General features: G+C 37.1%; 2 protein-coding genes across 4 annotated transcripts in view; both read left to right on the top strand.

Annotated features, from left to right (window-relative positions):
- prex1 (phosphatidylinositol-3,4,5-trisphosphate-dependent Rac exchange factor 1) overlaps positions 1 to 3,893 on the top strand; it is a 75,272-nt gene extending 71,379 nt beyond the window's left edge. Inside the window, exons 37-40 of the mRNA XM_082187333.1 lie at positions 486 to 661; positions 968 to 1,070; positions 1,727 to 1,794; positions 1,932 to 3,893. Of these exons, the coding sequence (XP_082043459.1) occupies positions 486 to 661; positions 968 to 1,070; positions 1,727 to 1,794; positions 1,932 to 1,974 (390 nt within the window). The 3' untranslated portion in view covers positions 1,975 to 3,893. The remainder of the gene's footprint in view (positions 1 to 485; positions 662 to 967; positions 1,071 to 1,726; positions 1,795 to 1,931) is intronic.
- A 1,054-nt stretch (positions 3,894 to 4,947) lies between these two features.
- Positions 4,948 to 15,320, top strand: part of LOC309511957 (potassium voltage-gated channel subfamily KQT member 2-like) — a gene marked incomplete at its 3' end in the record, with an annotated part of 20,764 nt that continues 10,391 nt past the window's right edge. For all 3 annotated transcript variants that reach the window (XR_014210832.1, XM_082187341.1, XM_082187342.1), the window contains exons 1-3: positions 4,948 to 5,745; positions 12,740 to 12,830; positions 13,343 to 13,469. Coding sequence is in view for 2 of the 3 variants with exons in the window: in XM_082187341.1 (XP_082043467.1) it covers positions 5,459 to 5,745; positions 12,740 to 12,830; positions 13,343 to 13,469 (505 nt within the window). The remainder of the gene's footprint in view (positions 5,746 to 12,739; positions 12,831 to 13,342; positions 13,470 to 15,320) is intronic.

Raw genomic sequence — 15,320 nt, 5'->3', positions numbered from 1 at the left:
GAATTTTTACAAAAGATTTTTGATTCAAACCAATGCTGTTCTTTTGAACTTTCTATTCATTAAAGAATCCTACAAACTGTGTCATGGTTCTCACAAAAATATTAAGCAACTGTTTTCAACATTTATAATAGTAATAAATCATGTAACACTGAAGACTGGAGTAATGATGCTGAAAATTCAGCTTTGTCATCACAGGAATAAATAACATTTTATTCAAATATAAAACAGTTATTTTAAATCGTAATAACATTTCACAATATTCCTGCTTTTACTCTATTTTATATCAAATAAATGCATCCTTGGTGAGCATAAAGATCATACAGACCCCACACTTTTGTTTTTTTGTGTATGTTAGTGCACTGGAATTCCTGTACAAACCAACAAGAATAGAATTAAAATGCAGAAAGCACTGCATATAAATGTGTTTTGATCAAAGCTGTTTAAAATCCGAAAGTTTAAATCAGTTTCACTTAATCTTTCTCCAGCTCCTGCGGCCACTGAACACGTTGGATGACCTCTGTCGGCTCATGCAGGCATATATGAATGTAAAAGCGGGCTCTGCGGGTCAGCCCTCGGGTGTCAGTGTTCTGCTGGTGTCCTCTGAGCTCTGCAACCGGCTGGGGGCCTGTCACATCACCATGTGTGCTACTGGGATTCAGAGGTATCTCAGTCAAATCTTCATGTTTGCTCTAGATCTGATGATGAATGAAACCACAGATGGCAATAAGGTCAAATTGAGTGTTGGCTCAAAACACATGCCTCTCGTCTTTAATCCTCTTACTACTGAAGTGGAGCCACAGTCAAGTTTCTGCTATAAATATTTTGTATTTTATTTTGACTTTAATTTATTTCTTGCTCAAATGTGTGTCGAATCCAGGTGATTTGTATCCTAGGTTACCGCTACACTGAGGTACATCTATAACAGATTGTCTAAACCACCTCTGACTAAGGATTTTGTCCTGTGTAGGTGTACTCTGAATGTGTCGTTGGAGCAGGCCATTACTCTAGCCAGAAACCACGGCCTCATGCCCCGCTGCCTAATGCAGACTATGGACATCATGCGTAAACAGGTACAGTTTATGACACATAATTCAAACTGTTCACCTAATGCCAATAAAACTTAACTTGAAATAAAACTGCGAAATCCTGTGGTTGGTAGAAAATGTCTATTTAGAAAATCGCTGGGACCATATAATCCTCACCAGCTGCCGAATATGCCACTCCAGACTAATTCTAACATGTTTTTGATCCTCTTTGATGTCCCTTAATGAGTTCAGAAACTCCGAAGCATGTTATATTGGACAGTGATGGTTTTGAACTGGTTTATAGTCTGATTCAAATTTGGTAATTCGGATTAAAACTGTTGGAGTTTGAAAAAAAAGTGTTCAAAATGACAAAGTTCACTCCCTCTAATTAGGAAAATGTAACATGAATCACTGTACTACACATGAAAGTTTCATATCCATTGCATACGGGCTGTTCTGTGGGCTGCCTTAGTGAAATAATAAGAAAAACCATAGCAGATACAATACATGCCTACACACCTTCAGTGCTTGACCTCTGACTAACACATCAATAAAACTATTTAGGCAAGTAGTCTAAAGGCTAAACAAGGTTTGCAATTAGACATTTGTGCAACAATAAACAGTAATACACACTTAGAAACAGTTGGAATATGAAGGCTCAAGCTATTCTGACAGACAATAATGCTTCTCTTTATTCACAGGGCACCAGAGTGGAGATTTCAGCCAAAAATCTCAGAGTAATGGACCAGATGCCACCTTTTGCTCCCAGGTATTACTGACTCTTGCTATTTAAAGACATCGCTGACATTAAAAATTGAAAATGATTCTTGCTACTGTAGGAATATTATTCCTACTAAATTCCTGCTACTTCTACAGTAACTAACCCCTTTTTAATCCTCATCACAGGCTCTTCAGGTTGTGTTTACCCCCTTCTGATGGAGATCTTTGAACGAGGTGATGTCCGTCTCTCAGGCCTTCTAGATGCTGGGAGATATCAAAGACTGGCTTATCATTTTGAGACTATGCCTCAGTACATCTCAACTCCCGCCCCAGCCTCATCCAGAGAGGTCCGGATGAGGTCAACATGATGAGGAATGAGGAAAAATCTGGCCACCTTTATCTCCTGCCCTGGCAGCTGAGAAAATCGCTAATGCAAACGATGCTAATCTTGCCTAGCAGTGTCTGCCCACATTGCTACATTGTTTAGTCTCCTACTGGATCTGGGACTGGCATGTGAATGGCTAAATCTAGTCTGTATTATCTCTTCCTTCGCCGTTGACTGCAATCTTGGGTCAGAAAGTAGGGTGGTTTGGTCTGGATGGCGACGTTAAGTTCAGATACGTGGTGATTATGTGCAATTACTGTAGCTTAGCATGAGTGTGTCTGCACTGTGTCATGAGAGGTGGTGCCCTCAGAGAGCTGTTGCGTTTCTCTCACTTGTATCAGGTATTACGAAAGTACTGAAATCATTCCAGCCTACACGGACCAGTTTCATAATCTTAATTTTTATCCGTTGTCGTGTTTAAATGAGTTTGATTCTGTTTAACAACACAGTTTTATTGTGAAGTTCTATCAACAACGCATTTAAAGGAAAACAGGGAAACAGACGGAGGCTATCAGCTTCTCAAACAGTACAAAAACTTAGACCTGCATTCAAAATACAAGATTTTACTGTAATCAAAATGTTGATATTGAAGACTGAAACAGCTTATTGATCAACTTGGAGAAAAATGTACAATAATGTCTGCTCGTCCCTGGTGTATAGCACTTTTTTTTTTAAAGCATGAGTCAATGCTGTTACAGTGCGTGACTGTTCTGGGGAGCTGGAAAAGCACAATAAAAAAGCTTGTGTTCTTTAGTGTTTGTTAAACATAATGTACATTGTAAAAGAAACGCAAAGGGATCATTTGAAGAATGAATAGATATAGTAGGATTTATTGAAGTTTTGTATTTAGGTAAATATATATATGTATCAGAGGGATAAGCATATGCTCTTTGGGAACCGCAGTGCTATAATTTAAAGAGTATTAATAATTTTAAAACAAATATAATATTGTACATCTTTCATTTTGTATACTTAGTGTATATTTGGATAGGAAACTTTATTGTGTTTTTACACAATGTGTTCAGTATTTAAATTTCTAACTGCAGCTGTGTGGTCAGTAACCGAGTAGGCCTGGATTAGTTTGGACTAGTTAAGCTAGTTTGTACGGTGTGTGACGGGCTTTTGTTACATGCAAAGTCTGTTTTTGGATATATATTGTTATTATGTTACATTCAGTAACCCTGACAGTTTGCATTATTTGCTCAAATTTGACAATTTTAGAGAAAGAAACAAAGATTTGAGTAAATAGTCACTTTAGTGTCAATAATGCAACAAAGCATCATCTAATAATCTTATTCAGGCGTTCATGTTTTTATTGTAACTCATAGCACGTCACTGTCTGTTACATGCATGGAAGTTAGATGTTGCAACTTAATACCATGTTGCAGTTTTACATGTATTGATGATAAAATATTTTAGAAAAATAATACTTGAATTTATGCTAATAATTTTTTTTTTTTTCATATATATCCAAAATTGAAGGCTAGTGCTGGTAAAATGCACATTTATGATTAATTTGATTTTAACATTTTACTTGGTCCTCAAAGCAAACTGGAAACAAGTGTTTTTAATCCACAGAATCTGTGCAGTGTGTTTATTGTATGTTTTGAAAGTCCTCATTGTTGCTTGTTACAGTGCTTTATAATGTCCACATGAAACTTATCATTTCTGTATGATAAACCTAAATCTAGTAAAACCCAAAGACGTAGCATTAGCATTAGCATGTTCCTATCACTGTATTAAAATCTCAGGTTTCTGCACCATCTCGGTCCATTATTGTGCGATAGCTTCCCATTTCAAAAGTTGACAAGACTGCATAATTTAACATCACTAATCAGTCATCTGAAACATAGTATGCATGCATTGAAATGTTTTTTTTATATACATATACTGCTGACCTGTTTTCAGTACCATTTTAAGTTTATATTGCCAATTTTTAACTTCTTGCCTCAATTTCAAGTGTACTTTTAGCTCAAAGAGCGGAAAAATATTCAATGGTGCTCGCAAATCAAGCCTTTCTTTTGGGGGCCTTAGTTTGTTAGTCTTTACCTCCTATTTTTCAATTGTTTTGTTTCATTTCAAAATAATTTTCTTAGTCTTACAGATTCTGATTGTTCCTATTAATAAGAGCAGTTTAATCAAAACCTCACTGGTGGAGTGAAGGAGTAGATCTAATCTGCATCTAAAATTATTTAACTTATAGTTTATATTAATATTTGACTGTGAAGTCTCTCTGCATCCTCATGCTTTCCTGAACTGTGCATTATGGCTCTTACATTTTTCCTGCTGGTAATGTAAGCATTTATCCAGGTGTTTTTAACTCTGTTGAATTAAAAGCATTGTATAAAGTTCTCCTTTCTGAGGTAATGTAATATTACCCATATATAGTATATATTTTGATCTTCAGTGAGTAGAATTGAGATAAAACTGAGGACCTTTGGTAAATCCAGGGGCCCAGTGCCTCAGAATTGTCTCGGATGTAAAATTGTCTTGTACCCCAAAGCTCAATGTGTCGCCCTCATTTGCGAATGCAGCCATGATAACATGATTTTATAGAAGCCTTCAGTCTGACTAGAGTAAACAATTAGACCTCTTAATGAAGTTCTGCTAGGTTTGTCTTTAAGCTGTATTTAATGCATTGCTAATATCAAACAAAATAAAAGAGTATCTGTTTATAAATGACTTCTGACCTGTCATTGTTAGAGATTACTACAAGTAACAGCACAGAATAAATTGCATAACTTATATAAGTGGCTGTGAAGAGATGTTGAAAACGGTGAAACATCCTGCATCAATTAATGCATTTTCAATTAAACCCCAACTTTTGATTGGTAAGGAGACCAATCAAAAGTTGGGGTTTAATTGAAAGTTTTTGACAATTTTTTTGGGATCCATTATGGTTGCTATACTGGCAATCACATCTGTGCATGCAGTGGACATCAACCTTTTTATAAGAGATTATCTTGTTTTATAATGCTTTATAGTTTTGCTTCAGGTGATATACGCTACTTCTCGTCTCCATTCCGCTGTTTGGAGGCTGCAAAGTTTTCTTTCCTTCCTTGAACGATTTAGCTTTCTAATTATTTACTACTTGAAACATTTTGTTACATCAGCCACTTAATCCCAAATCTGATTGCTGAAACATTGAATACAGAGGCTCGTGCAAGAGCCGGAAGGCGTAAAGATAAAGGACTACCCATTGCAGTTTCGCCTTAGCGTTTCAATTGGCTTTTAGTACGAGACCACCGCACTACAGAACACACCCCGGTTCGGCAATGTCTGCCCGTGACTACTTTATACACTCGTTTGGATCTGTCAGACTGTAAGGATGGGGAAAAAATCCGCCAACGGTGAAGTTTATCACCCTCCGTCAGGGGAGAAGAAACAGAAAGTCGGCTTTGTGGGACTGGAGCCCGGGGCTGCGGAGACGAGCCGAGACGGGGCACTTCTCATCGCCGGTTCCGAGAGCACAAAACGGGGCAGCATCCTGAGCAGACCGAGGTCCAGGGGGAGCATCACTCACAAAAGAAACGCGCGTTATCGCAGACTGCAAAATTTCCTTTACAATGCGCTGGAAAGACCCCGCGGCTGGGCGTTCATTTACCACGCTTATGTGTGAGTATGTGCTCCGTGCTTGTCTTTACTGCCCACCTTTCCGACAGATGCTGCTGTGCTGCACCGCCCAGAATGCTGAAAGTTTGAGATGTTGTCGGCCTCTGCCTGCCCGCAGCTTTTGTCGCAGAGCGTCAGTCAAACAGTGCGAAAATGTGTAAAAGTTTTGTCTGTATAGCAAATGGCAAAGATTAATTCAGAATCAGCCCGCCAAATGCTTTTCACAGCTGTCATATTTCATAACCTGGGACGTTGGAAAGTGTTCACAGACTATTATGTATTCTACTACTGTAGACTCGGTTTCAGCACCGGTCAGCTCCTGTACCGCGTCAGTGCGCTCGTGTTTGCTCTACACAACACCGGCAACAAATTTGTGATGCATGCCAGCGGGGGGAACCGTGCCAGCGGATCAAACGGGGCCGTCGCTGGGGTGATCTGGAAAGTGAGGCGACACATTTTAAACCTCATTAGTCTGGCTTATGAATATTGATAAGGTGACGTATTCGCGTAAATGATTGGCTGAAAGGCTTGAGCGATCCCAAGACATATTAGAGCAGGTTGATTCGTTCTTGCGTTCAAGTAGTTAGACAACCGAATAGAGAATATAGACTCATACAGGAATAACGTTCTATCGGGACTTGCTTGAAAAGTTTAAGTTGGCCTACTTTTACCTTGCCTTGGCGTCTCAAACGTGGCGGTCATGGCGCCATTCCGTGACAAATTGCACACACGTCAACTCAAAAGACGTCTGTGTCGAAATAAATCAGCATTTACATACGCAAAAACGCGTGTTTGGCGATGAGAAAAAAAATTATCAGCTGTTTACATTAAAACCAGTTTTGTTGTCACTCTTTTGGGTCGTTTTTGTATAATGAATCGGTCACCAGGTAAGTTAGGTCTGAATCGGTTCGCGATTCAGTCTGAATCATTCGAACAGCTCACTCACACACTGAATCGAGTAGTAGGCCTACACGGGACACATATCAAAAAGAGACCTGTAGGAAGTGGATATTTAGCTAAAGTCAATTGAAACACATGCCGAAAAGCATACGTTAGCCTACTCTATCAATAAAATCAGGCTTGCGTGGACAACACGTCCAATGACGAACAAATCCAAATGAGAATACACGACACGAAATTGCCAAGGACAATGACATACACGTAGCTTATATAGGCCTACTGTAAATACCATGAATGTAGTAACTTAGGCATATTTTTTATATACCTCTCTCTTTGTTTTTTGTTTTTTTTTTCTGGCCAAATAATGCAAGTTGTAAACTACTGTGAATCCTCATCATGAGGCATTATTTTATTTTGCTCTGGGCTGTGTTGTATTTTCTCCTTAATTTTCCTGCTGTGCCAATCAAAAAATCCTCACGGATTGAAATATCTGTAGTAATTTGGAACCAGTCCTAAAGGATTTTAATGGAAGAGAATCAAATAAGATCCTACTGGATAAACTGAATTTCACCCTTGATTTCATTCTTTCATTCTTTGTTTGAACCCTGTTAGATATTGAATTATCTTTATAATTATCCCTTAATAATGTCTTTCTGTTGGGCAGAAGGGAGTTTATACCATGAAATATGAGTTTTTAAGATTTGAACAGAAGTTTCAGCGTTTCAAATGTCTTTTTTATGTCCTACTGTGCATACTGTTATTAGTAATTATAATAGTCCTGATGGTAACTGTTTGCTGTAAAAAACCTTGCGTTTATTTTGTGTAATGTTGGAATTTAGTAGGAGATTGTCATTCATTTTGTATTCCATTGGTTAAATAATGACACTCCCAAATAGGAATCCTTACAAATCTCTAGAGAGATGTGATTGATCCACACATTCTCAAGGCAAGGCATAGCATCTCTTCTTATTGAGCCTTTTAGAAACACACAGTGCTTCCAGAGTGTTCCATTACCTCAAATATTTTGAGATCCATTGATCTCTTATGAAGATAATAAATCAATCTGTCATAATGCAGCATCATAACCATAGACTCTATCATGGATGCTGTAGCATGAGTTGAGTGGCTGTAAATGTCTTTGTCTGCTCTGCCGGTCATGCAACCCTCATAGAAGACTCCCAGTTCAGCCTGAGACACGAATGTGAGTTCTGAAGATACATTATTTATACAGTCACCACCATTATTTTACTCTGTCTAGTGCACACACACACACATACTGAGTGGAGTGCAGTGTGCTGACTTTGGCCTCTTACTTTAAGTGTTTTTTTCTCATTCGCAAGCATTAAATGCATAGATAGCACTTTGCATGCTGATGCTGTACACAGACTTAGCTAAGCCTTTATTTCTCAGGCTTAAGGAAAAGGGTTCAAGGAGATACTTAGAAGTGGTGAATGCTGGTGTCTTTGATATGCGAGTCAGAGTATTTGTTACAATAATTAGTATGCTTATTGTATTATGGAACTTCATTTAGATGATGATAGTCAGTTATGGGCAGCTAATGCAATCAGAAGGTTAAGAATAAAATATTCTAATATATAATATACTATATGCACTACCGTACAAACCTTTGGAGTTATTCAAATTTTTTTATTAAAGACATTTTTGCTTTTATTCAGCAAGGAGTAGGGCACATTAATTTAATGAAAAAGAAACGTGTTTCAAAAGATTCTTTTTTATTTTATAATTTCGAACTTTCTATTCATCAAAGAATTCAGATTTTTTTTTAATCAGTTTTCACAACTGTGACTGAAGCTTGGAGTAAATTCATATTTGCCATCACATAAATAGATTACATTGTAAAATAATTGTTAAATATATTAAAATAGAACAGTTTTTACTATATATTTGGTCAGCCTTGGTGACTGTGAGCATAGAATAAATCGCAATTAGCTTTGTGATTTGTTACTTTTGATATGAAACAAAGTCTCAGCTTCCAAATCATGTCATTTATATTACGAAATTCAAACAATAAATACCGTTTTGGTGCTCTTTAATGTAACATGATGGAGTGCTGTATAGTGCATCAGTTCAAGCGAAGCGGCAGCAACGATCACATGTAAATTGAAAATCTCTTCCACTTTACTACTAGTTATAACACGAAATAAACATGAATGAACATCCGAAGGTATGTTGAAAGAAATCCGTATCAGGTCTTATGTAATCGCTAAATTAGTGTTTCAACTTCGGAAAGACGTCAGTGAAACCAATTGTGAACAATAGGCCTATTTCACAGTAATGTTACATTTACTGTACCTCAGAAAGCCATTCAATGTCCATACATTAGTCAGTAATTGCATATTAACCTGTTCTTCAAAAAATTATAGCAGCCACCATTTAAATGTTTATTTTAAAAAACGAGTAGAAACATAATTAATATGCCATTAAAAAGTTATTGTAACATTATTATTAAAATTCCTTATGTATAATTTAAATTTAAGTAGTCTATACAATTCAGTTAATTTTAACCTTTAAATTATAGTAAGTATAGTACAAACTGGGGTTCCCTGTATAGTTGACATTATTAGTTGCCATATACTGTACTGATACCCCCGATTAATTGATATCGAATCTAATTGAATCAAAATCAGAATCAAATCAAATCGCAAGCTTGTGAATCGAAATCGAATTCAAATCAGGCAATTTGTCAATACCCAGCCCTAGATGTGAGAAATTCTGCTCTATTCACCCTTTAATGTCACCTTATAATAATGTTATGCAGTCAGTAATGCAGTCTGCATGGTTCAGTTTGGGTTTGAGAGCATTGTGCTAAAGTGGTGAATAAGTTAAATCAATGACTATTACCTTATTCACTGCTGACTCAAACCATGTGTCCTTGCTGTCTCTCTGTTCGACTCCGCCTTACAATTTCCAGATTAGTCTCTGGCTGTTGCCAATATCAAGAGCAATGACCTGTCTGACAAAGTCAAAAGGATTTGTCTTACTGTTTATGTAACTGATCTTTATAGGTTCCTTGCGTATCATGCTCAAAGGTTCAGCAGTTACAAACAGTGTGTGCCGTAATGCTGTATTGTTGCTGAGGTCATTTCAGTATTATAAATCTTATGTTTGATGCGGGTGGTCAGTCTGTCCAACAGAGTTATTAAAACTCGAATTAGTTCTTCCTAGTTCGCACTTTTAAAACAAAATGTTCTTGCAACATTTACAAAGCCCCTCCCCCGAAAAGGCAGTACAATTAGATCTTTGAGATTTGCAAATGCAAAGATCGCTAATTCGCATATGTCAGTAAGCCATCAGCATCAGTGAAGGACAAATAGGAACTTTCATTCAGATGCTCCTAAAAACCCATGTTTTGTTAATGTGATTTCTGGGCAAGTTCATATTAATATGCCTCCTTTATCCTCTGGAGCCCCTTATAAAGTCCAAACTGTCTGAGAGCAGGAAGGCAGGAGGAAGGTTTCTTATAATGTGACATGTTTCTGATATCACTGTTTCTGTACGCCTCAGCATTTTTTTTATCCATGCTTAAAGATTAGATTTCCTTTGAAGACTCATTTGAGCTGACTTCCTGACCACTGACTTTCTAATCCTCTGTTTCCCACCTTTATTAATGCAGTCTTCATTTATTCACCTTTGGCCTCATTCCCTTTGAGGACCAGTCTGTTTTACTGATCTCCTTCTGTTTGATTGTTCCAAATTAGCAGATTAATTTCTATTATGGCATTTCATTTTAATAACAGGGTCAGCTTAGGAGTGGATGTCTTTTATATCTGACACGTCTATAATCATTCAACAGCAACTCACAAAATATGTATCTTATAGAGGAACAGCGTGGTCAGCAGCACTCTACAAAAGTTTCTCTGTTTGAAATATTGTTATATTGATATATTGAAAGTATATAGCATACTGGTACACTTTCTTTATATTCCTGTTTGCAAATGAAGAGGTCTGGAACCTGATATACTGACAGTAAATGGCATACTGATACACTTTCTTTATAGTCCTGTTTGCTAATGAAGAGGTCTGGAACCCTGCCTAATTTATTACGCTCACAGGGCTTTAGTCGAAAATGTAAAATGCAAATGTATCCAAACTCAGGGCCAACGACTAAACTATGTCTGTCTCGTAAAGTGAAATTCTCCACTGAAATTTAAAAGATGTTTCGAAACAAATGTCACATAAATTGACCAGAAATGAAAGATTTTTTGATGTTTGTGACAGAAGTCTCTTATGCTCATCGGCATTTATTTGATCAAAATACATGAAAACTGTAATATTGTGAAATATTATTACAGTTTCAAATAACAGTTTTAAATTTCAACATAATTTAAAATGTAATTTATTCCTGTGATGGCAAATGAGTTTCAGCATCATTACTTCAGTCTTCAGTGTCTTCAGAAATCATTCTAATATGCTGATTTGGTACTCACATTTATTATTATTATTAATATTATTATCAGTATTGAAAACAGTTACTGCTTAATAGTTTTGTGGAAATCAATTTTTTATATATTTTTTATGCATTCTTGCTGAAAGAAATATGAGTTTCTTTAAAAAGAAACAAAAAAATACATACTTACCCAAAACTTTTTAAAAAATCTTACCGACCAAGAAGGATAGTATTTGAATTTACTGCAAGTACCATTCTTTTGAGTTATATTTTGTCTCAAAATATATAGCCAGTTTCAGGGATTCGCAGTTGCCACTTCTGCAATATTTTAAAAATGACTGTTTCAAAATGATCTCATAATAAATCTGTTGGCATTGCATATGATGAGAGCTCATGATTCAGGAAGCTTCTGCTGTGCACTGCAGAAACAGGGTTTAGGAAAGTGGACTGTAGTGGTTTTAGTTGCTGTTTAATTTTTGGGAGAAAATACAATCAAAAGCGGACCTTTAGACCCGTTGTCACCCTCACCACTGACGACTTCAGTTCAGGTGCATCTGGATTTGCTTTTTCCAATTTATTGAAGACATTGCACCAGTCATTCAAGTGCTTTCATTGATTGTGTGATGCTTGAGATTCTCTGACATTTAACTTTATCACCATAGACTGTAAAAAAAAATATGGACTTAGTGTCCGTGATGTCATCTGTAGGTTTCTGAAGAGCATTTATGTAGCCCAAAGTGGGCGGAGCCGGCCGTCGCCATCTTGGCAGTCACTCCCGGATAAACGAAAATGGCCAAAAAGGCGGGATCAGCTGCGGGATCAGAGGTGACGTGACGGCTAACAGACAGCAGACAAACGGCTAGTAGTGACGGCAGCGGCAATCCACCTGTCACTCAAGTGGCCACGCCCTTAATTATGCAGAACTTTAAGACTTAATATAATTTAAACGGATGAGTTATAAAAAACAGTTGTCATGAAGGGCAAAATGAGCTAAATAGACCAAAACCACTTTTTGTACCAGGCTGTAAACATATTTTTTTCTGCTGTAAAGTTGGGCATTTTAACTGGGGGATATATGGGATTGACTCTCTTTTGGAGCTCATCTCTAGTGGCCAGTCGATGAGAGACCGGAAGGTTGCTGCTTGTTTATCTCACAACTCACTGTTTGTTGTTGTTTTCGAAGTCTCCAGGTACCTATGGACATCAGTTCAGTGTATTGTCTATTTCAGGCACCCCCACAGTTTTATGTCAAAGTTTTTATCGGTCGTCTTTTTTTCTCTCACTGTACATGGGTGTGATTCCCAGTGAGGTTTTATGCTAATGAGACTTTCAGCTATTTTAGTCTCATTTCATTTCACTTCACTCCCTTTCTCCCGCTCTCTTCTGGGATTTATCTCTGAGTTTAACTACAGGGTGTCAGGAACTCTCCAAGGATTCTTGCCTCTCTCAAGCCAGTATTTTTCCTCATAGATCACACAACCAACGATAGGCCCAAGATGGCCCAATTCCAATTAAGTGTCCTTCATGAATATGTATCTACTGCTTTGTCCAAAACAAATGGTCAATGAATAACTTTTAAAAATCAAACCTGTCAGTTGGAGCTTATTCATAAACTTTGATATCTCATGTGAAAGTAACTCCCAGCATTCCATTAAATCATGCTTTACCACTGTCCTGTCTGTCTTGCAGGTTTCTGCTGGTGTTTTCCTGCCTGGTTCTGTCAGTGTTCGCCACGATCAAAGAACACAAGAAAAGCTCTGAGAGTGCCTTGTACATCCTGGTTTGTATCCGTTATTCTTTCAACGTGATTTATAGGAGCTGATTCATGGTAGTGAGGCTCTCAGGTTTTTATATCAAACACTTCAGACTTGTGTGTGCATGTTGTAGATACTGTAGATGTCAGTAGATCTTGTTCCACATTTTGACAGAATGAGACAAGTTATCCAGTGCTGATGTGGATTGCTGTGAACATGACACTTTATAGATCTGTTTGTGTCAGTGTAACATTAGCCATCAAGCACGCACATAGTGCTCTTTTAACATAAAGAAGCTTGCTTTTATGTGTGTATTTTTTATGCATAACTATTGTACATAATAATAAATATCATTGCTACTAGTTGACATTTTGTGACATGCATCTCATTTGTTAGTGAGGATGTTTTTTAAGTTGTATTATATTATATTATATTATATTATAGTCGTGGCCTAATGGTTAGCGAGTCAGACTGCTAACCCACATATGGCAACAATACATATGTCAACTAGTGGATTAAGTTTTTCCTGTCTGTCTAGGAAATCGTGACAATCGTGGTGTTTGGCGTGGAATATATTGTGCGTATCTGGGCAGCCGGGTGTTGCTGTCGCTACAGAGGATGGAGAGGAAGGCTGAGATTTGCACGCAAACCCTTCTGTATCATCGGTTAGAAAATCATCTTCCGTTTTTTTTCTGTTCTGATTTTCTTCTCTAATGCATGTTTTCCTTTCTTTCTCTCTCTCTCTCTCTCTAAACCTCTCAATCTTTCAATCTCTCGCTATTCTTTCTGCTCAAGAGACAATAAAATCTGCTTTGCCAACTTCTTCTGGGGCAGTAAATGAGCAAAGGGGTTGGCACTCTCTGAATCACGACACTTGATACGCTGGATTGTGCCAGTGCTGCAGCTGAATAATGTGAACTCCATTAGTGCATTTGAAAGAATACATTATGCCAGTAAATATGAGACTGATCCTAGTCACATTACTAGAATAATTCACCTACAAATGACAATTCTTTCAGCATTTAATCACCCTGATGTCAAACACAAATAGATAACATTCTTCAACATTTCTCTTTTGTTCTATTCAAAAAAGAAAGTTATGAGAGTGAGTAAATGTTGACAGAATAATACTTTTTGGGTGAACTTTGCCTTTAAGAATCAGTTTGATTAGAAAGCCCATATAATGAATATCTGTTTTCACAGCATCTCCTTGTACTGTCATCATCCTTGAGAGCATTGTTGGGCAGTGTTAATTACTAATTTTCCCTTGAAAAGTAAAGTAAGGGATTATTCTTAATTTTTCTGTAATTTACTGAGTTACTTCTGATGTAATTGCATTAAATACTGTAGACTATAGAACATTTCTATTTAAAACAAAAGTGGATTTTAACATCAAAATGTAACGTCTAATGTTAAACTGTTTTAATGTAACCATTTCCCTTTAAATACTATGGTCAGTTCAAGAACAATTTATGCAATTTTAGCTTATGTATTTGAAAGAATAAAAGAGTTTTTAAAAAAAGAGACAAAACATTTTTTTTATGTCTATCCTTGTGTTGGTGAAAGTAATTAGTAATAAGTAATGCAATACTTTTTAAAGAGAGTAATTACAGTAATGTAATTACACCATTGAAGATGTAATTACCAGAGATGGGGGACTCGAGTCATATGACTTGACTCGAGTCAGACTTAAGTCGCAAATTTTAGGACTTGAGACTTGCTTGACAAATATTAATAAAAGACTTGACTTGACTTTGACTTGATATTCATGACTTGAGACTTGACTCGGACTTGAGGTAAATGACTCGAAATAACTTGTCTTTTTAAAAATAAATATCTGTATTTGAACGCACCGCAACAATCACGTGACGCAGCAGGAACGCGCGCTGTGTGAACAAAAGCCGTAATAATGCAGTGTCGTAGTGATGATGCTGAAGCGCGGGATCGTTCGCCAGCTGTGAAACGGTACGTAATGCGCAAGTTTATGATCGAATGCACAAGCGTGGAGAGAGAGAGAGAATCGCAGCTCATAAGCAAACTTAAGACGCTGCTAAGACATTACATGTCTTTAGGGGTTGTGTGTGAACGCAATCTCTGATTCCGGGAAATCACTGGCAGTGTGAATGAACCTAAATCAAACGAACCCGGGTCAAATCTTGGGTCACTTTATCCGTGTATTTTCCGGAATCTCTGTGTGAAAGGGGCTTTGGTCACACACCCTGACAAAGGCTCATTAGCCACAACGCATAGTTGTGCAAGTACTTGTCACCTGATTTTAAAATATTAAAGCCATGATGAAATAAAGGCTTTCTATATATTTTTTATAATATTAGAGTGCCTTGGATTAACGATTTTTTTTTATGATCTGAATAATCCATTACATACAAAAGCACAGAGAAAAAATATTTTCTTGAAAATGAAAATCGGGTTAAAATATGTTAAAATATGCCATATTCCAGTTTTTCTTACCTGCATGCATCCCTTTGTACTGTCTAGTTATATAGTCTGCTATCCCA

This window comes from Leuciscus leuciscus (assembly GCF_965113295.1).
Source record: "Leuciscus leuciscus genome assembly, chromosome: 13".
NCBI classification, from domain to species: domain Eukaryota; kingdom Metazoa; phylum Chordata; class Actinopteri; order Cypriniformes; family Leuciscidae; genus Leuciscus; species Leuciscus leuciscus.
This window is presented reverse-complemented; position numbering and strand designations above follow the sequence as displayed.